Here is a 21,003-nt window from a genome sequence, read left to right as displayed (position 1 = left end):
GAAAGCTCTGATCTGTAATATGATTGGGGTGTACAGTGCAGCATACTGCTTTGAATATGAACCGAATGAACCGTAACACACAGTGTTTGCTTGAGTCTCATCTTAGTAGGCATCCCTTGGTTTTAGGTACCAGAAAGATTGATCATTGCTACAGTCAAAGTAGTGCTGATTTCTCTGACCAACAGCAGGCTGATATGATTAATACTGAACATCACTGGAGCTGCTAATACATATTAATATGTGGACATATAGTTAGTAATGTTTGTATTTTAGCTTCATGGAATTTGAATTCAAAAAAATGCATAGTGTAAAGGAAAAAGTGTTACTTTATAATGTCACTTGGCAGCCATTTGTCCCCTATATCTTCACTGAAGGGCTGTTTTATGTCCATGTTGGAGCTAACTGCTACTCAACTGGCAGCTGACATTTGCGGGTACTCTCCTTGAAGGGGCATTACCCTGAAAATCAATGCCCCTCTTACACATATCCCAAAACAAAATACTGCAAATCAATTCCTAGGGCTCAGTTGTTTGGAGCAAAGGTGTGCTTAGAAGGTGAATACTCCCCTCTAATGTCTTTGATTAATGAGGTGGTGCTGCTAGAAATGCCGTGTTAGCTGTTGACACATCTAAACTAAGGGGGCGCAGCAGGTGGTGAGGGGCCTCCATTCGGCTATGGCCCTTGGCCACAATTGGCCAGGAGCCCCATTAGTGTTTGGTCGGTTAGAGTTATTATGTACTATGTGTCAGTGAAGCTGTTAATACATTTACACCATGGGAGCACTAGCAGTGCTGGGGAGTCCATTTAGCTCAGGGGCTTTGGCATCTTTCCAACAGCAACAACTCTACATCAAGAATCATAGATTAAAGGAGTATGGCGATTGTTATTTGTTAATACATGTACACCATGGGAACTGACTGGAGGTGTTAATGGATTATGGATTGCACCTATTGAGACATGCTTTCAGTGTGAAGTCAGGGTCCCAGCAGAGCTGCGGATGGGGAGTGATTTGTTCAGACTCAAAATGGTGATGGTAGGTAGTAAAATGATGTTGTCTGCACCTTTTCCTAAATTTATGCTGGAGTGTTGAGTGTGTAGACTCTTCTGTAAAAACTATGCAGAAATCAATATCTTTTTTTAGAGAGCAACTAACTGAACTGAGGAGCTTTTTGTACTCTTGAGTTTACTAACCAAGGCTTTTAGTGCAAGAATGAGAATTGTGACAGACATTTTAGATGTATTTTGAAAGATGCACATTTTTTTCCCTATACTTTGAGTTAAGTCGAAAAAAGAGCCCTTAAAATCTTCTCATTTAAAGTTAACTAGTCTGCCAAAGTTTTAATCACACTGAAAGATGAATTTTCCCAGACAAATTTCAAATGCTTACATCTGTCCAAATCCCTGCTGAGCAATATGAGCACACGGTCTGACATTTGTTCTGGTTCCGCTTGGTTTTAACTTTACAGCCCCCTGGAAACCAAACAAGAAATTGGTGATTTTTGCCAGGTATGAGGAGCTAGATTTGACAAAACATCTGTTCCAATTTTGGCTTGTGGCAAGTTCCATGCTGTGGATGCAGATATAGCTCGTTCTAGTTGGTTTTTTTGTTTTTTTTTACTGTCAGTTAACTAGGGGTCATTTTCCAGCCTCTCTCCATATATTTTTAGTGAGTGACAGCTCACAAACAGCATTACCCACATGAATCTTTTGCTGAGCTGAAATAATGGATGAGTTGACAATATTATCTGATTATTTTTTAAAACATATTCTGAAGTAATTAGTTTATTTCAGTCTTCAAATATACAGATATGTGTTTTTGATGCATGTGTATTGTATTCATTGGGTTTCAACAGTGGGATTGTGCGGCAGGGGTGGTTTGTGGTTTGTTAAGTGTTAATGGACATTTAATCCATGGTGGTGATCTGTTGTCAAATAATAAAACTTAAGTGGATTTTGTCATTTATTTTTAAATTCAAGATATGATTCACCTTCATTGCTCCTCACGCTCGTCTTTAACTGGCTAGTTGCAGTAATTCTGATTATTTTTAATGTAAATTAATTAAACTTTATGGGTTTTTTTTAATTGAATTGTAGTTTATATAGACGTCGTCACAGGCTCACTGCATTTCACCACAGGGAGAAAGAACAAAGTTATGCAGGTTGGCTTTTATCCTGTGGCATCTGCTTTAGTGCATCCATAACAGCAGATTCAAGGAGCTGTTTGCCTTGCTATTTTTAGTGGATGGTTAGCTAATAAGCGTCGCTATATATTTATACCGTGGGAGAGAACACTGTAGAGGTAGAGCAGGGGACCTCACTCAGATAAGGATGTTTAACTTCTTTTCAGCAGCAGCTGTGTTAGACCTGACTTCTGATATCACACATGGATAGATGGAGACATGCTGTTTCCAATGTAGACACAGTTTTAACAGATGATGTGTAGAGTTAATCAATGTAAAGTTTACATTCTGACCAATGAGAAATTGTCAGAGGTTTGATCTTTGTTCACACATCTGTTTGAGCAAACTCTCCATGGTAACATGTTGAGTGTAGGGTTGTTGTTTAATTAGTGGTACAGAATTATTTTAGAATTTTAGAATCTGATAGTGGAAGATGGAAAATGTGCAATTTTTCTAGAGGGGGGGGAGAAGAAATTAGAAAGGATCAAACAGAAAATAGGATACAATTGTCTGTGTGCAAGGTTTCTGCAAGACACTAATGATTTATTAATAATTTTACAAAAACCTTCATCAACACCTCTCTCATCCACCCCTTCCTGTCTCCCTCACTTCCTCTTCCCTTCTGGCTCTTATCTTTTACTTCCTTCATCCTTAATTCGTTCTGTCCGTCTTAAGTATTTGCCTTTTCCATCCTCACTCTCCTTCCACTTTCCTTCCTCTTTTAATTTTTTCTCCTCTCCTCATGCCAAACTTCTCTGCATGTCATTGTCATTTCTTAGCCTTGCTTTCATAACCGCACTCTGTTCTCTGTCTTTACACACCTCTGTATCACTATTAAAATGTTGCCCTTGCCTAGGGTTGCCATAGCAATGCACTGACCTGCCCTAGGGCTGTGAAAGGCTTGAAGGGCTGAATATAACAGAGAATCCGTCATTCTCAGAAGACACACACACATACAGGAATGGCCCAACACACACAGAGATGTGGACAGACACTACTAAAAAAGCGCGCACACACACCCACACACACACACACACACACACACACAGACACACACACGTAGTAAGTTACTCCATTGATGATAGGTGGATTAAGAACTTGCCCACCACTGCACTAACTCGTATCGAATTCCCGACAGAACTGCTTCCAGCTTTTCCAGGCACTTCATTTACCAGCAAAAACTCTTTCTGTGCAGTTGAGTTTTCCTCACTCACATGGGTATCAAACGAAGCACATGGCTGTCTACACCCTCCAGGACAATGGTGGAGGTTACAGCAACAAAAAGTGTAGTGCATGGAAAATTGCCATCCAAAGTGGCGTAAAGGGAAAAATAACTGGGATCCATAATTGTAAATGAACTTGCAAGAAAAGCAGCACCTGTATAATGTGCTGCCCCAGCAACAAGCTTTTGTGTTCCAAAAGATGCAGCTTTATTCTAATTTCTCCACTGAGTTTGTGCGTTTTCAGTCATGTGGGAATTTAGTATGTTGTAGTTTGTGTATGGTACATTTCATCCCCACAAAATCTGTTTTAATGAGGCAATGAGATGCCTACACTGTCCTTAGTGCTCTTAATGGGCACACAGCCTAACAGTTTCTTGCACACGTCTGATGTTTTGTATTCTGATCGGTCCAGAATCATAATGTGCTCTTTTTTTTTTTAAATAACCCCAAAATGACCTCAACAGGGAAATGGTTAGAATAAATAAAATTAAAAACAAAGGAGTCATCCAGTATTATGTAATCAAAGTTATTATGCTACTGAATACAACTGCTAATTTGAACTTTCCCAGGCATGAGGTTACAGCTAAACAAGGTTGTGTAGTACTGATAAAAACAAGCCAAACATATCCAAGCATGGTGCACACAGGCAGTGCATTACACTCTCTATCTACGTTGTAAATTACTAGTAGTTACCCAATACAACACTGATTAATGATAGCAACTTAAACAAGTAATTTGCACTGAAAATTACTCAATTAACGTCCTACGAATATCACTCTACCCAGGTAGACCTTTCTCTCAGGGGTCAGTTGTTGGGTTCAGCCAAAAGTTCTTCAAACACTCGCCACTGAAAGCTCAGTGGAGACAAGGCTTTCATGTTTTCAATTAATTTTGGTTTGAATACTATTTTAAACAAAAGTAAAGTAGATTAATTCAACTGCTTGGCTGATGGTTTAATTCTTCTTGCCATAGCTTGAGCACAAGTTCTTGTCTTGGCATTAGTAGTAGACCTATAGCCCATATAATGTACTGTGCCTAGTTATCTTTCTAATAAATTCATTAGGTCTGTGAAATACAATTATCTTTCTGTTAAAATAAAACAGATGATAAATTAGCCATATAGTCAAAAGGATACTATTGTTTTATTGTTTTAAGTGACATATTTTTATTTCCCATGTTATTCACTCAATAACTTTAATAAACCTTATTTGGGTACCAGGAGCTGTACATCCATATATTATGACCCAAGATACAGTGTGCATTTGTTGTCCACATTTTTTATCATTAGAGGCTTATTTCATGCAGTGTTTATTCATCACATGTGGGTTACAGTAGATGTCTGAAACATGCCTTTAACATTTTGATGTCGTTTAAAAAGGGGAAGTGTCAGATTTCATTTGGGAGTCAAATGATTTTGCTGGAAGGCCATATTTAGCCCATAGGCTACTATTTGCCTACTGTATTTATATTGAATATTAAAGCACAATAACTAACATGCTTAAAATACGCCCTAAAATGTTCTAATCCAAAGCATAGTAATACTAATAAGAATTTCTGTCTCTTAATTTTTTTTTACATTTCAAATGTAACCAATGAATGTATTATTAAGGATTTATTATGCCTTTAATTTAAGTGATGAACATCAATCTACATGTGGGAGATGTCAGCTGTCAGATCTTGACAGAATGAAGCTACAGCTCTCACCACTTCATGCATACTGAATCTCACATCCATCCTACATTAGCATTGCAGATAATCCATTGTTTTGCACAGAATCAAAAGAGTGTGTTGGATGACTCAAAAGTCTAATCTCAGCACTAAAAAAAAAGAAGAAGACCATACTATTTAACATTACATAAGTGAAAAAAGAACAAACCTTGATCACCAGAATTCAAATGGTTTCTCTTAGAGCCGGGGCCAAAATGCAGCTGTAGTTAAATATGTGATTATCTGTTATTGACGATCCTTACTTGGACTATAAAAAGAGTAATGTCTAGGATTTGAGTGCATTTCAGTATTTTGAACACTTCATCCTTCTAAAATAACCTCTGATTCTTCCAGATGACTTCCTCAGACATTGGTTGAAATGAGGGAATACCTTTGTACACCAGGCTGGCTCATTAAAACATGCCTGCCTGGCAGACACAGGACTGTACGGTCACATAAGTGTGACTAATGACTTGGCTCGGACACATGATTCCTTTCATTCTCTCTTCTTTGAGAAGCGTCCTTCCCTCCCTCTGCCCATCCTCCAGTCAGTGTTTTAGTTCGGACTTTGAATTCGGTTGTGTGTCTCACCTTGTTAAAACAAAGCAGGAGGCATGTTTGTACAGACAACGTCATGGTCAGCTCAGTGTGAGTAACTTGCCTCTGATGCATGACTTCATACAACCCAAATAATGAGTCAATTAGAGTAAATTATACATGTTTAGGGCCCAATGCAATTAGTTCACCTCTCTCTTTTCCTGTCTGACTGTCTTTCTCCTTTCCTGTCTCCCCCTTCTCCCCACCGTTGTCTCTCTGTCTCTCGTCTTTCGTCTTTCTCCTTCTTCTTCTATCTCTCTTCTGTCTGTCTCTTCATCGTCTTTTCTTTTTTTCTCCTCTTCTTCCCTCTTTGCCTTCCTCTCACACCCCCCCAACCTTCCCTTTTTCTATCTGTCCTAGTTCTCAGTGTCTCATGGTGAAGCTTTGTCTAATTACCATGCTAGCGTTTAATTGGAACAGCGTACACAAACACACGGATTGACTGATTGAATACCCCTTACATATAGACTGGCTGCACTGCGCATGCACACTGCGCATGCACACACACACACACACACACACACACACACACACACACACACACACACACACACACACACACACACATCACGCACACATCACAAACACACACACACACACACTAGCCAGTTGGATACACATTGCATGCACATATTACACACCCAGCAAGTTAACATGCTCCAGTTGTACAAATACACATAACACACAGTGTACACCAGGGTTAGATACTGTGGAGTTCATCCAGGTTGTACTACAGCTACTGTCGCTGCCCCTTCTGTGGCACTAAGGCGTGTTGGCTACAGTCATAGATTGATTTTGGCCTAGTTATACCATGAGCTTGCCTGTAGCTGCTCCCACTGTAGAGCTGTGTCATCCAAGAACTGGCAACAACAGATGCACATTGGAGGAAAACCTCTAGCCACATAGACAAAAGGAAATACTATGCACTCACTTCCACATTGGGATTCTGTGAGGTTGATGCTGATATTTTATATTTGCTTAATTTCTACTGTGGTGACTGTAATATAAAAAAACATTATTTGATTGTCGATATTATGGGATATATTTAATATATTTATTTGATAGATTTGCATTTTATATGAACCATCACATATTGTATCAGAACGTTGTAGAGATATTGCTGAAATTGTCGGAGACTATCCTACATTAGTGGTTCCATGCTGGGGGTCATGACCCTCCTAAAGGGACACAAGATAAATCTGAGGGATCACAAGATACTTGGCAGAATAGGAAAAAACAAAATCAAAATGCTACTTTCTCTCTTTTTTCCTTTTCTTGTAAAATACTAGTTTTGCCTCTTCGGGCATAAAAAGAAACATTCTGAGGATCTAAAATCACTCTTTGATTGAACGAGGAATGGCGTCACAACTAGACATTGATTAGTTTTAGCAGGGTCACAGCCCAAAGAGGTCACCGTCCCACATCATATATTGGCACAAATACAGACATGATTGTAAATATGATAAATAGTTTTTTTGTTGTTGAGCTGTTGCTGGTTGACTGCATGGTTCATCTTGGTTCACTTGACTGATTGTTTTTGGTCGTGTTTGGTTGTAGTGTTTTATCTAGGCACAATTTAATCAAAAAACAAATATTCTCTTTTTTTTCTGTGTTTCAGTCCTGCCCAGCCATACGTGTGGCACCCCTGGCCTCATTCCAAATGGAGTCATCCATGGCTCGCGGTACAACATGGGGGACAAGATCCGTTACAGCTGTGAGTCAGGTTTTGTACTGGAAGGACATAGTATCCTCACGTGTATTGTATCACCAGGCAGTGGAGCACAGTGGGACTTCCCATCACCATTTTGTAGAGGTAAGAAGTTCTTTCTTTCTGTCTCTCTTTCTTACTTTCCTTTTTTCTGTTAATTGATATTTGTTTAATATATTTTTAATAAAATACAGTAATTTAGATTGGTTTAAGAAATAATAATTCTATGTGAGTCAAAACTTACTACTACTTAAAATAGACCATAAAAGTATGTCATACTTAATTGCTATGGCAACTTGCACAAAGTCATGTCCCAAACCAGGTATCTACCCTCAGTTAATTCCTAATTAAAATATTTCTAGAAAGGCGCAGTGCCAACTCACACTAGGCATTTCTCTCACTCTAATTGTTCGGGTCATGAGAATTGAAGGACCTTAACATGAGGTCAGGGGCCGGAAGGAGATGAGAAACCCCGGTGTATTGATTACTTTTAAATCATAGCAAGGTCTGGCTCAAATTACGTAACAAACCATTATATGAACCAGATGGAGCCCAAAATCCTCAAGCAAAGCCCTTCTAATGGTTCATTAGTCTACAGACAAGAACAAATCTGTCCAGGTTTTCACCATCAGGGCCGGTAGATGTTTGAAAAGCTCAGTTCAGGGATTCTTGTGATAAATCTCTGCGAAACTCACTCTTAATTCCTAGTGTCTTCCAGCATTTGCAATTTAATGATTTGACTACTGGCTCTCTTCTGCCTTTTGTTATTTGTTGCTTTGTTTTTTTTCATCAAGCAAATTGTCTTCAAGTGTTTGAAGATGTAGAGTTATTGTTTTAATGAAAATCTGATGATGTGATCAGCAATGATGATAATGACGTGAAAATCATAGTATTGTTGTTTTAGTTGTAATATCTTTTTTGATATTTGTATTACAGTATGTATTATTATCTCTATAAAAGAGTTATATGTTCATTCATGAACAGAAATGAGAAATTAAACTTACATACTATAAAAGACACACACATGAAAATAATTATGTTTGTTAAAATAAATGTGTGATTGTGACATTATCAAGTCAATCCAGGAAATCTAACACCAAGATGTATGAAATATGAAAAATACTGTAATTGTGGAGAGTTGCTATTCTCACCATGCTTCAACCTCTCTGGCTCTCTCCAGCGGAGGGAGCATGTGGCGGTACGTTACGAGGCACCGCAGGTTCAATAACCAGCCCTGGATACCCTGCAGAGTATGACAACAACCTGGACTGCACATGGTCAATCCTCGCTGAACCCGGGGACACTATAGCACTTGTCTTCAATGACTTCTTATTAGAGGACAAATATGACTTCCTGGAAATCAGCGGGACAGAGGCACCAAGCATATGGTGAGATACATCTCATACACAGACTACATTGTTTATTTTTATGTAAGCACAAAGAACATTGCCAGTTGCGTGTATATAGCCAAAACTAGTTTCCAAAACTAGTCCCTTGATTATAGTTCAAGAAATCATTAAAATTACATGTTACAGTTTAAAATCTTTGCATATGATAATAAAACAACAGCAACAACCATCCATGACAACACATAAACAAACATACAAGCAGACGAATAAAACAAAACAAAACACAAAACATTTATAGCATGAACTCAAGTACACAAATAATTACCAGTTGGTGTCATGATTGCAGTTCTGGTCAAGTTTCAACCAGGACCTGACTGTTGTAGAAAACGTTTTAAAATCCTGAATCTGCCCACGTAGGGAATTCCAGAGGGGTTGTGCCTTTAATTGAGAAAGCAGTTTGTGCAAAGGAAGTTTTACAGTGTCTAATTCCACATCTTCTAATGTACTTCGGGTGTTAGAGGCAGTATAGTGAAGTCTAGTTACGAAAGTGTTGAAAATGGGTGGAGACATTTAAATGTAAGCTTGAGGTTGAAGTGATTAATGAAATATTCAAAACAGAGAAGATTATTCTTCTTTAGAGTATTGCAATGATGAAATCTCAGTGCTTCCTTGGCTAGAACTTTGATAGCTTGGTTATAAAGGGATGTTAGCAGTTTAGTGGTAGAGGCTGATGCCTGAGACCAAGACGTTATGCAGTATAAGAGATGAGAAAAATCATTGCATGCATAAATGTCAGAGCTGTATGAAATGGCAAGCAGTGTCTGATTTGCCTAAAAGTTTGAAGATTGGCCCTGACATTTCTACCTAACTTTTTATATGTTTGTCAAACCTTAGCTGAGGATCCAAAACAATTCCAAGATACTTGAACTCCTGTACTGTCTCTAGTTCATTGTCTTTTATCCTCACTGTCTGTGACGGAGAGCTTTCTGATTGAGAAGCACATAGAGACAGTTTTTTTTAACATAAATAAAACAGTATCGTCAGCATGCATTTGTAGCCCAATTCCTGTTCCATTGATATATAAACTAAACAAACAAACTCGTCCTTGTGGTATGCCCATTTTACTTTCATGGCAATCAGATTTAGATTGACCAATGGTAGCCTGTTGACTCCTATTTCGTAAATACGGATTGAACCATGTTTTTGCTTGAAAAGAGAAATTAAATTTAGTTAATTTGGATGGCAGGATGTCATGATTGACAGTATCAAATGCTTTTTTGAGGTCTACAAAGACAGCACCAACTACACCCCCCTATCCAAAAAGCTTTTGATATTTTCAAGCAGATAGCAATTAGCTAGTTCTGTTGAATACTTGGGTCTGAAGCCAAATTGACTTGTGTGCAAGAGATTATTATTATCCAAGTATGTCATCAATTGTGCTACAACCTTTTTTAAGATTTTGAAAAAAATGGAAGTATGGAAATTGGCCTATAATTTGTAGCCAGGTTAGCTGCACTTGACTTATAAATGGGGGCAATCAGAGCCGTTTCCCAATGATCAGGGAATCTTTCCGTAGCTATAGACAAGTTTATGAGTTTGGTCAATGGTTCTGCAAGATTGGATGAGTGTCTCTTCAAGTATACTGTGTCTAGATTAAAGACATATTCAGCATGTGAATTAGACAGATTGGTGATCATTTTGTGTACTGTATCCTGATTGGTCATTTTGATACAGAAGGAGCTGTCTGAGTCTGTTGTAGTATCATTGTCTAGTTGAACTGGCTGTGTGAGTGACTGAGTGTTCTGGTAGTTTATTGTAGCAGAATACGTGCTGGTTTTTAAATTTAGAGCACTGTTGAATTTCATATTGCTTTGTTCAGAATATCACACATCTCTATTGAAGGCTTAGATGTATTTTTGCAAGGGTTGAGGTAACCTAATGGTTAAGCATGCAGTCTTGTCGCTACCTCAAGTTGGTGGGAAATGCTGGGAAAATCTAGAGAGAGGAAATGAGAAAGGTAGTTTGGCCTCCCTCAGTAATAACAAGAGAGATGCCTGTGAGCCAGTTCTGCTCAGAAATCGACATTAGTAGACTGATTATTTTGGTTTACTCCAGGGTTTCAGTGTGTCTAATATATTTGTGAAGCAGAGTATGGCTGATAAAAAGCATATGTGTTCCCAAATCAACACTTGATAAATGACACTAAATGTAGGAAATTAGGAATTACTGTCATTCAACACAGGACTACATTAACCACAGTCACACCACTTTTTGCCTTTTGCTTTTTCAGGGTGATGAATTATTGTCTGTGTAATTGAAGAAGAAATAATTGTCTTCATAAAAATATCAATTAAATCAATTTATAAATCTCTGGACTAGTTGCTGCCACATGAAATGATTTTTTTCCCCCTCTGACACGGAGAATTATTTGCAACACATCCTTTTTCTTTAACAGTGAGATGCATTCATTCATCCTCAGCTTGTCTTTACACTGTGGAGGTGTCCTAAGGATTCTCAAAACTGCTCAAGGTGACATGACATTCAGTCCAATTCAATAAATACAAATGTGTATGAGACCAGGTATGGCTGTATCTAGAGGGCAAAGGGGATGAGGCAATGCTGTGTAACAGTGGCAATACGATTTTGGAATCTTTATTTATCTTTTCTGATGTGATTCTGAAAAATGCAATCATAGATCAGTTTGTCTGACAGAAACCCTCTTGTCTTCAATTTTTCACGTTCTCCTGACTCCAACTGATAGATGACATTGTCTTCCATGTGTAGAAAATGGTTCATGATTGTGGAGCAACTTGCAGAGGAATAGAATGGATAGGCCGACAGATAAATAAGTGGAGTGAGGGAGGCAGAGAGGATAGCACTAGATGGAAACGAAAGGAATGGAGAATAATTGCACGTTTAGTCCTGTCACCAGCCAAGCAGTACACATCAACCATGGCATTCTCATGATACCGTTTGTGTGTGTGTGTGTGTGTGTGTGTATGTGTATATATGTCTGTGTGTCTGCGTCAGGTCTTAAGTGGCCCTCTGACAGTGTGAGCTGTTGATCGTTTCTCCAGGCTCTGACAGACATACACACATAGATGGTCCCTGTCAGTATAACACTCAAGGACCACTGTCAACCCACCCTCTGCAATGAAGGGGGAACACAGGGAGTGTACAGGGAGAGTGCACCCAGCATTTTGTCACATGGAAAATGGTGGCCGCTAAAACTGAAGCCTATTGACTTGACAATTCTGATCTCAAATGATTAACCATAACACCAGTAAGCATTCACATTATTAGGTTGGCTTAATAAAACCCTACAATTAGAGTAGGAGTCCTGGACTCTAGAAGGAGGTAATTTGGCAATTTGTTTGATGAGCCACAACAAAAGCCTTATGCACCACAACAAATGTGGTTTCAGCTAATAAATAAAAAAAAAAAACACTTGCTGAAATGTATTGCTGCACAAAAAATAGATTAAAGAAATACAAATCAAATCACAAATACAAGTTATATTTGTGTATAAGAACAGGTGTACTGTCAAACTTATGTTGACAAATTGGTGACACAATAAGGTGACACAATAATGGTATGTTATACTAGGTTAAGGACCAAAGTGAACTAAGTTTGATATTCAGTATTTTACTTGATTACGTAAAAGTAGTTAAATGTTTTGTGTGAACATAAAACTCTTTAAAAGTTGTTATTTCGAGATGTATGGCAAAAACAATTCAGTTACATAAAAAATATACTTCTATGGGCCTCTGCCATGCACCATCCAATGCAATACTAAGTACTTTTCTCCAGAGGTGGGATTAAGAGATGATTGACACTTTGACTGAGGCATGTGGGCATGTCATTGTGAAAATGACTGACACCTGACAGGACCACTCTGACGGGTTCTTCCTGTTTACTCAGAGCTTTTTCTGATTGGCTGTCCCAAAAGCAATTTCCTGTTTCATGTTCCTGTCTGATAGCTGGCAGGTTGAATGTCAGGTTGACTAGCTGTCACATACCCACAAACACTGCTGCACACACACACACACACACACACACACACACACACACACACACAAGTAATGTGCTCGGACTATAATACTTTTTTATTCAACTGGACAAAGTGAATGATTTTCTTCAGAATAGAATCATGGCCTTTTCTTGTCTTAAACCTGAAATGTTATTTCAGCATACAATTATAAGCAAATGTGTTTCCTGTTTTTGCTCTAGTAAACTATCATAACATTTCTTACAAATTTAAATCTAACTTGGAAGATTATGTCCTGGATAATCTAATAGTTGTATCCAGTTTTCATGCGACTGGCCTGCTAGACTGTAATGTTTAGAGCCATCTCACTTAACTACAAACCTGCCTGCTGAGTGAGAGTTGGCTACTTAACTTTTCAGACTGGCAAAAAGAGAAGTTACTGGCTAATGTGAACTTTATTTCACCGGGATTATTTGTGTTATATAAGGTGGACTGCACAGAGGATGGAGGAGAAAATGATGGTAATGATAACTGAGAGGCAAAATGACAAAAACGACGGGATCAGGGAGACAGAAAGAGAGACTTCAGAAGACCTCCAGGCCTTTTTTATTTCTGTTTTTTTTTTTTTTTTTGCTGGTGTCTACTTGAGTGCAATGGTTTTATCACATTATAATGCCTATAGTATGCATTTATTTATATTTCTTTTTTCAGCAAGTGAAATGTCAACAGGTCACACAGCTGCCTCTGCATGCAGTTGAGGAGGTCATCATTCCCACTTAGTGCATATACAGTATTTGTCCATGTTTTCCATAAATCAATATGAAGATCTAGATTCATCAGGGGAAATCAAACATCTGAACAGTTAACTCAATTTTTTAAAAAGGACATTTCTTTTTCTCCAAGCAGCAGTGGCTGGCTTGTGTGGAGGAGAGACCTTGGATTTTTAATTTTCAACTTCAATCATGTTATTTTAATGCATTATGAACTTGGACATGTGTGAACCAACCTCACAACCCTTAATATATATATATATATATATATATATATATATATATATATTATATACATATGTTTTACTGTTACTTTTAGTTCATGATCAATGAAAATGTTGAGCAGTGACCCTGATTTCATGAACAAGCTGATCCACTATTATATACTACTGTGTTGCAAAATATCAAATATGTATATGACATGCTGTCAGTCAATCCATCAACCAATATTTATAGTTAATGGTGGACATGTATGAAGATTAAGAGTTAGAGGCACTGACAGTATCATCAATTCTGGATTCAGGGCTGAACATGTCTCAGCTTCTACAAGAGCCTGAATAGTAAATGTCAGAAATAGATGGCATCAGCAATTATATATTATATTTAAGAGACCAATATCTGATTAGATTATTTCAGCTATCCTATTTATAAAAGCACAGATGAGCTCTTATCTCAAAAACCTAAATAACAAAACAGGAATGTACTGTACCAATATCTGCCAAAATACTACGGCACATATTCAACTTTGCACTGTTCTTTCCGAGTCCTTTTGTAAGTTCAGTTTACATTGTTTACTTGTGTGTGCCGGGATTTTGGTGACCTGAATACTAAGACACATAAACTGCTTATCCTGACTAAATAGACTTTACATGGAATATAGACTGTTATCTGGATAATTCTGTGCACATGTGAAAAAACAAGCTGTTATCTTAAAATCTGAACAGATTTTCTCTACGATTACGTCAGCATGCAGTGTTTATCAGTATCATAAATGTTTACAGCAATGTTTTCCCTGCTCTTAAACCCCTCTCCTCCATTCTACGCTCTAACCTCGACCCTTCTACCCTTTTCCTATTCCGTCATTTCTCTATCTTTTTTTTACTCTCTGCACTTCAACACTCCCTCCAGCTATCCCTTCTTCTTCTCTCTCTTTCTCTGCCTCCTTTCTATCCTGTCCTCCTCTATCCTCTATCAGTCTATCAAAGCACAAGACAAACTGAAATGCTTAAAGCTCAGCAGTGTTAGCGGTGTCATTTTCCTCAACTGAATGAATTCTTACTCTGCTAAAGGCCATTATATCCAAGGAGCACGACTAACAGCGATTAATCATATTTTGCTCTTTATTGCCCACTACATTATTCACATTGATTTTAACCCAGTTGCAAGTGCTGAAAACTCAAGAATTTGCTATAATGTATCATCACCATGATAGTCAGGGATTTTTAATGAGCAGCAGGTTGTTATGCTGATTTAAAAAGGGTGATGGAATCTCTGAATTTACACATTAAATGAACCTCTTCCTATCTTTTCCAGACTTCTAACTAAATGAAAGGCCCTAATTGACAATTATTCCATTAATTGGGTAACACGGTCACTACACATAATGTGATGAAACTATTACCCGTGAATCAGGGCTCCTTCCTTAATACATGTCGCTTGTAAGAAGTCATTGGTGGTTTTTGGTGCGTCCACACATGACAAATGTATAACATTATATGATACTTATGGTCATTTCCCTATATAGCACACATGATATAAAAGTAACGCCAAATCTATTATAGCAAGACCACAAATTATAATGCAAAGTACCCCCTGAGTCCAGAAAGTAACTCATGCACATAATCATTCATGTATTCAGTCAGTTATTCATTCACTTACATGCGGAGGCTATTTGCCTCTTAAAGGTTTTTAGCGCATCCTCATCTTTGTTCTTTTGTAAAATATGTTCTTTCCATCTGTCTTTCTTCTTATGGGTCATTATTTCTGGTATAGTCTGCTGATGCCACTTTCAAAAGCCTATGAGAAAGTAAAAAGAAAATCATTGTAATATAAATATGTATGGTGGCCATACACATGATAGGCCAGCAAGTAAATAACCTGTAATAACCTGGATGGGTTATGTTACAGTTCAGACTGAAGTAATTTTTCCATCAATTTGCACTGCACTGTATTGTCTTATGTGGTAATCTGTTCAACCATGTCATCTTTTTTAAATTTCATTTAACATCTCTTTTTTCACCACCACTTTCTGTATTTCTGATTCGCAGCTCTCTCTCTCTCTCTCTCTCTCTCTCTCTCTCTCTCTCTCTCTCTCTCTCTTACACACACACGCACACACACACACACATTCAGTTTCATTTTTAATTACTTTATTGGCTGTGATAGAAACAGTAGTAGCAAAGTAATTTCCATTCAGTCATCCATTTTCTAGGTGCTTATTCAGGTCATTTTCTAGTCATTTAACCAGGTCAGAATCCATTAATTTGGTTGCCACAAAGAAGAGCAGCCCAGATGCTGTTTCTAAGGGAATGGCCATCTTCTTCTGGGGGATCCACAGTCATAGTCAATAGTAGGTGGGCGATGTGGCTTCTCTAGCTTCCTCAGTAAGCTGAGCTTGATACACCTGCAGCGGGGTGGGAATGAGGGGGACTGGCAAAACATCCTTACCAGCTGCCAGAACTCTTTCAGCTGACTTCTTTCAACGAACTTCAAGGTCTTGTTGTGTGCCTAATGTCTTACCTCCTCATTGAAAATGAGACTAGCCACTTTTTCAGTGGTAACTGTATTTTCGTTTATTTTTCTGCTTAATGTCACTGATTCACCTAACTGGCGGTTAGTCTCATTGGTCTGGCGTGTGAGTAAAACTCCAATATTCTCAAATTTGTATCCACGAGGCACTTGCTCACCTTGATGGGACCCTGTTGGCTCAGACATGGAGGTGTTGATTCTCATACAAAGCGCATCACACAGAGATGATGGTCTAATGATCCCAGAAGGACAACATCATCTGCAAACAGCAGAAATGCCAAGCCACTGTCACTACTGATTTCCTCTCCATGTTTATTACAAACAGAGGAAACATCAAGGCACACCCTTATCAGAGTTCACTACCCTGCTTGAACAAACTTGATGGCTCTGACACCCAATACTCCCACAGACAAATCTGGAGAACACGGCCATAAGCATTTTACAAAGCCCCAGAACACATTAACAAATCTCTATAACTTCATATAGGTAAAATTATATATATTTTTCATGACAAGGACAGAATCCACATTGCTTTTCCTGAATGTGAGCTTCAGCAATCAGCTGGAAACTCTTTTATAGCACCTTAATCTTGGCAGACTTTTCCAGCAAGGTTTAGCAGTGTGATTTCCTTATTATTTGAACACACTCTCTGGTCCCACCTGCTGAAACTCAGGCCCCTTCTGCCATTTCAAAAGGTACCACAACAGCATGCCTGCAGCATCTTTAGGTAAACTTTTTCCATCATCAGTGCCTCCTCACGAGAGGTTCTCACTAAACCAATGACATATGCCAAAGAAATAGGCTCAGACTTCTTATCTTCTCCTCTAACATCTCTCCTCTGTATTTGTCTTATCTTCCCTCTTTCTATCCTCAATCTCTTATTTATTCCTCTTTTCTCTCCCCTTTCATCCCATCTCGTTTCACCCCTGCCTTTAGGTTCCTTTCTTTCGGATCCTCTCCAGCTGTCCCCTCTGTTCCTCCCTTTCTTTGCTTCTCTCCCTGCTCCTTTTTCAAAAGCCCTCGCTTACTCTCTTTTCTCCACTTTGAAACACCTCTCTTGTCCTGTTATTACATTTACATTTTAAATTATGTTTACTGGCTGTGTGATTGTCTGTGTGTGTGTGTGTCTGTAAGAGTGTGTGGGCGTGTTATGAGATTAAAAGTGCTGGTGTACTAGGGTTTTGCACTAAGCACTTGGAATAAACAGCTATCTGTTGTGGATAATTTGCTTTCCAACTTCTCTGACTTGCATCCAATCATTTATTTTTACAGTGCCTCTTTGTCATTTTGCAGATGCTCACCTCCACAGGGTACTGCAATAAGTGCAACAGTAAAATAAACTTAAAATAATGTATTGCCAGCAATACAAGCTGCCCAGGGAGAGCAGGGGCCAAAACAACAGTGCCCAGACGACAGAAAGTTATGTCTGTGTCTTTATGATATTCATGTATCACCAAAAGCTAGTGGTCTAATAATAGAGAAGTGCTATGGCAGGCACAGAAATACCTCTCTCCAGCTCTTGGTTTCTTTGTCCCCCTCTCTTCTCTGTTTTGTGACTTGGTCTCTCTCTTCTCCAATTGTCTACTCCTCTCAGGTCTGTCAAACCTCTCCTCTCTCTTTCCTCTTATCTACTCTCTTGTGCTCTGATCTCCTCTCTTTTTTTAGTTCTGCAAACTCTCCTTTCTGGCTCCCCTTCCACACCTTCCTCTATACTTTATCCCTGGAAGAGCTACTTCTCTCTTTTCTCTCCCTTTCTCCATCTCCTCCTCCCCTTTCTCCCATCACTCATTTCCTTCCAGCTTCACTCGCTTTCTCATTTATCTTTATCCTTTACAACCTAGTATTTGTTATGTCCAACCTCATTTACACTTGCCTTCTTGACTACCCCCTTTTTTCACTCTCTACCTCTTCTCACAGGGATTGTAACCTCTCGCCTCCTGGTCATTTAAGTGAATTTCCTGCCCTCACATCCTCTTCTATGTTCTTCATCCATCAGTCTCTGTTTTGCTGCAGCCTCTTTCTCCATTGCCTTCCTTCCTCTAAGTTCTCTTTCTCTCACATTTTGTCTGGTCATCCTATAGCCTGCTTTACCGGTTTCTGTCAAACCTGTCCATCATTTTATCTCCTCTCTATCTTCATCTTCATCTCCAACTCCATCTAACTTCTGAGCTGCAGGCCCTGTATTCTTTTCACCGACTCAGCCTGTCTTCTCTTGAACTTTTATCAGTCTTTCCTCTCTTGTCCTCTCATTTGCACCATCTTCTTCGCTCTCATCCCTTCGTCCTCCTCCTCTCTGACCTCTTGTCCCTCCCTCATTCCAATGTCAGGCAGCTGGCCGGTCAACATGAATAATGGAGGAGATGCAGCATATCTCTAATTTTTTTTATCTGTTTCTCTCTCTACTTATCACATTTCCCTGTCTTTTTGTTCTTTCCAACAAACACAGTGACAGCATTTCTCTGATTTAATAAAATTTATTCGTACATCAAAATGCATCCCTTTGATTCCATCCGTTCAGGACCTTCTGATAGCTATATTCATTATTGTCTCCTAACCCTCACCTTCATCATCAGCACCCTATAAGTTTATTGAACCCTTACCCTGAACTTAAACAAAGCCTTCACCCTAAACTTAGTCCTACTGCTAAAAAACTTTTTGAAGAGGGAGAATTTTTCAGCAATTCTTAAAGCTGCAATAATTGATTTCTTGCCAATAGACAGCAGAAAGGAGACTTAAAAACACAAAAATGTGTAAATAAACACAAGTTTACTGTAGTGCATAGGATAAAAAAGAACAAACCTTCTGAAGCACTATGGATATAGACTTCATCTGAGAACTGATCTTAACTAGCATCACTTTAACTTTTTAAGCCTCTTTTCACTTTTATTCGAATACCAGTACAAAATACAAATAATTTTGCTGCCTCAACAAATACATATACAAATACAAATACTGGGCCCTCTGCACATCCCTAGTGGCCATACCCTTAAAACAAGTCTTTTTCTTCACCTACAGTTTCATCCAGCTACAATTTTCTCTTTTAGTCATAGTGACAGTGCTCAACACAAGCTTTCTACAAATATAAATTACTGTTTGGCCAAATGTCACTTTTGCTATTGAAAATATAATGGAGCAGTTTTTTTTATTGTTTGCAAAATCTTAAGAGAGAAAGAAACCAAAATATTGTCAGCTGCTTGTTTCAGTTCATCCAAGCTGTTTATTTGTTTAAATTGAGCTCCTAAAGAAATACACTGAGCAGCTCCCAGATGAGTTTAGTTAAGTCACTCTCTTTCCCAGAAGTATTTCTGCAGGGCTTTGCTGGAAAAAAAACAATTGCTAATCAAGTTGCAAAGGGTTTCATTTTGGTTTCACAAAAGACATTGAAAGAATTACCTCGATGTCTCCAAAAACCAGTGACACTGAGGTACCAATAAATTGATCATCTGAGCCTGTCATGAGCAGATGACGGGCTCATTGCTACATAGGAGGTGATTTCCCAATGCTGAACTTCAGGACAGGAATGTTCTTGTTAGATTTTACCATCAAAACTGAGTCAGCACCATGAATCAAATCATATTGAAAATAGACCAAATTTCATGATTTAATGTCCATACATGTATAAGAATAACTTGGTATAAAAATGCTGTACTTCAATGAATAATGTCTTCAGAGAGGACTAGTTTCTCTTGTTCTTGAACCATCAGTCCGTAATCAAATGATGCTTGACTTGATGATGGTCCACATCCCAGTTATTACTATTAATAAACATTCCAACCAATTATGGCCATGCAAAAAATGCTATAAGATGGGGTTTGTGAATAGAAAAACATGGAGGTGATTTCGGACATAACCATTGTCTCTGGAAAATCTTGCTCAAAGACACTACAACAGTGCTGATGCTTGCCAAAATGGGGATTTGAATCCTTGTCCTCTGAGTTTCAGGCTCATACTATATCACTGCTCATTATGTCACACTACCACACATTTGCATGTAACCTCGCTAACTGATAAAGACCACTAGTTGACTCGTTGAGAGATAACACATTGCTCTTTTCACTGTGTACTATATTCAGACTGCCTTCAGGCAGACACGTTGGCAGTGCTTTTGTCTCATCTGACATTTTTCATACTCTTTTTCTTTGATTTTCTTGAGCTGTCTCTTTCAGTCCTTTTTTAAAAATTTGATAACCTTCCCAACTGTATTCACAGAGACAGAACTTTGTGTCTCCTATAATAAGCACTCAATAAGGTCCTCTAACAAGTGATCTTAATATTATTTTACCACCTCTCATATTTTGTTTCTGTCCTTTTCCTTATCTGTGTTTCCTCCTCCCTCAATGTCTCCCTATCTGCTCAGTATACCTGAGGCATTATTAAAGGGCAGTTACAGTGGCTCTAGTTGCTCTAGGGAGAACGGTGGAACATTGGCTTCCAGGCAGTCTCTTACATCATTTCCTTTTTTTTTTTGTCTCAGTGCACCATTTTCCCAAGGTTTTTTTTAAATTTTATTTTATTTTTTTAAACCACCGCCTTGGTTGCCGTTGGTAACGAAATGCGAGAGCAGCTACAGCTGATGTAAGACTTACCATAGGCAACCAACTCATCGTCTCAGTGGTGATGCTTTGGAAACTGTTTTTGAAGATGTGAACTTTGCTGACTTTTTACTACTTTAGTTATCTTCATTCACTCACTTCTCCTACTTTAATGTTTCTCATTTCTTCCAACAAAGATTT

General features: G+C 38.5%; 1 protein-coding gene across 1 annotated transcript in view; it reads left to right on the top strand.

Annotated features, from left to right (window-relative positions):
- The window catches only part of csmd1a (CUB and Sushi multiple domains 1a), a 52,247-nt gene that overhangs the window by 3,658 nt on the left and 27,586 nt on the right, over positions 1 to 21,003 (top strand). The window contains exons 2-3 of the mRNA XM_067598552.1: positions 7,326 to 7,421; positions 8,596 to 8,803. Of these exons, the coding sequence (XP_067454653.1) occupies positions 7,326 to 7,421; positions 8,596 to 8,803 (304 nt within the window). The remainder of the gene's footprint in view (positions 1 to 7,325; positions 7,422 to 8,595; positions 8,804 to 21,003) is intronic.

This window comes from Thunnus thynnus, chromosome 1 (assembly GCF_963924715.1).
Source record: "Thunnus thynnus chromosome 1, fThuThy2.1, whole genome shotgun sequence".
Taxonomy (NCBI): Eukaryota; Metazoa; Chordata; class Actinopteri; order Scombriformes; family Scombridae; genus Thunnus; species Thunnus thynnus.
The sequence above is the reverse complement of the archived record's forward strand: the minus strand, read 5'-3'. Positions and strand labels throughout refer to the sequence as shown.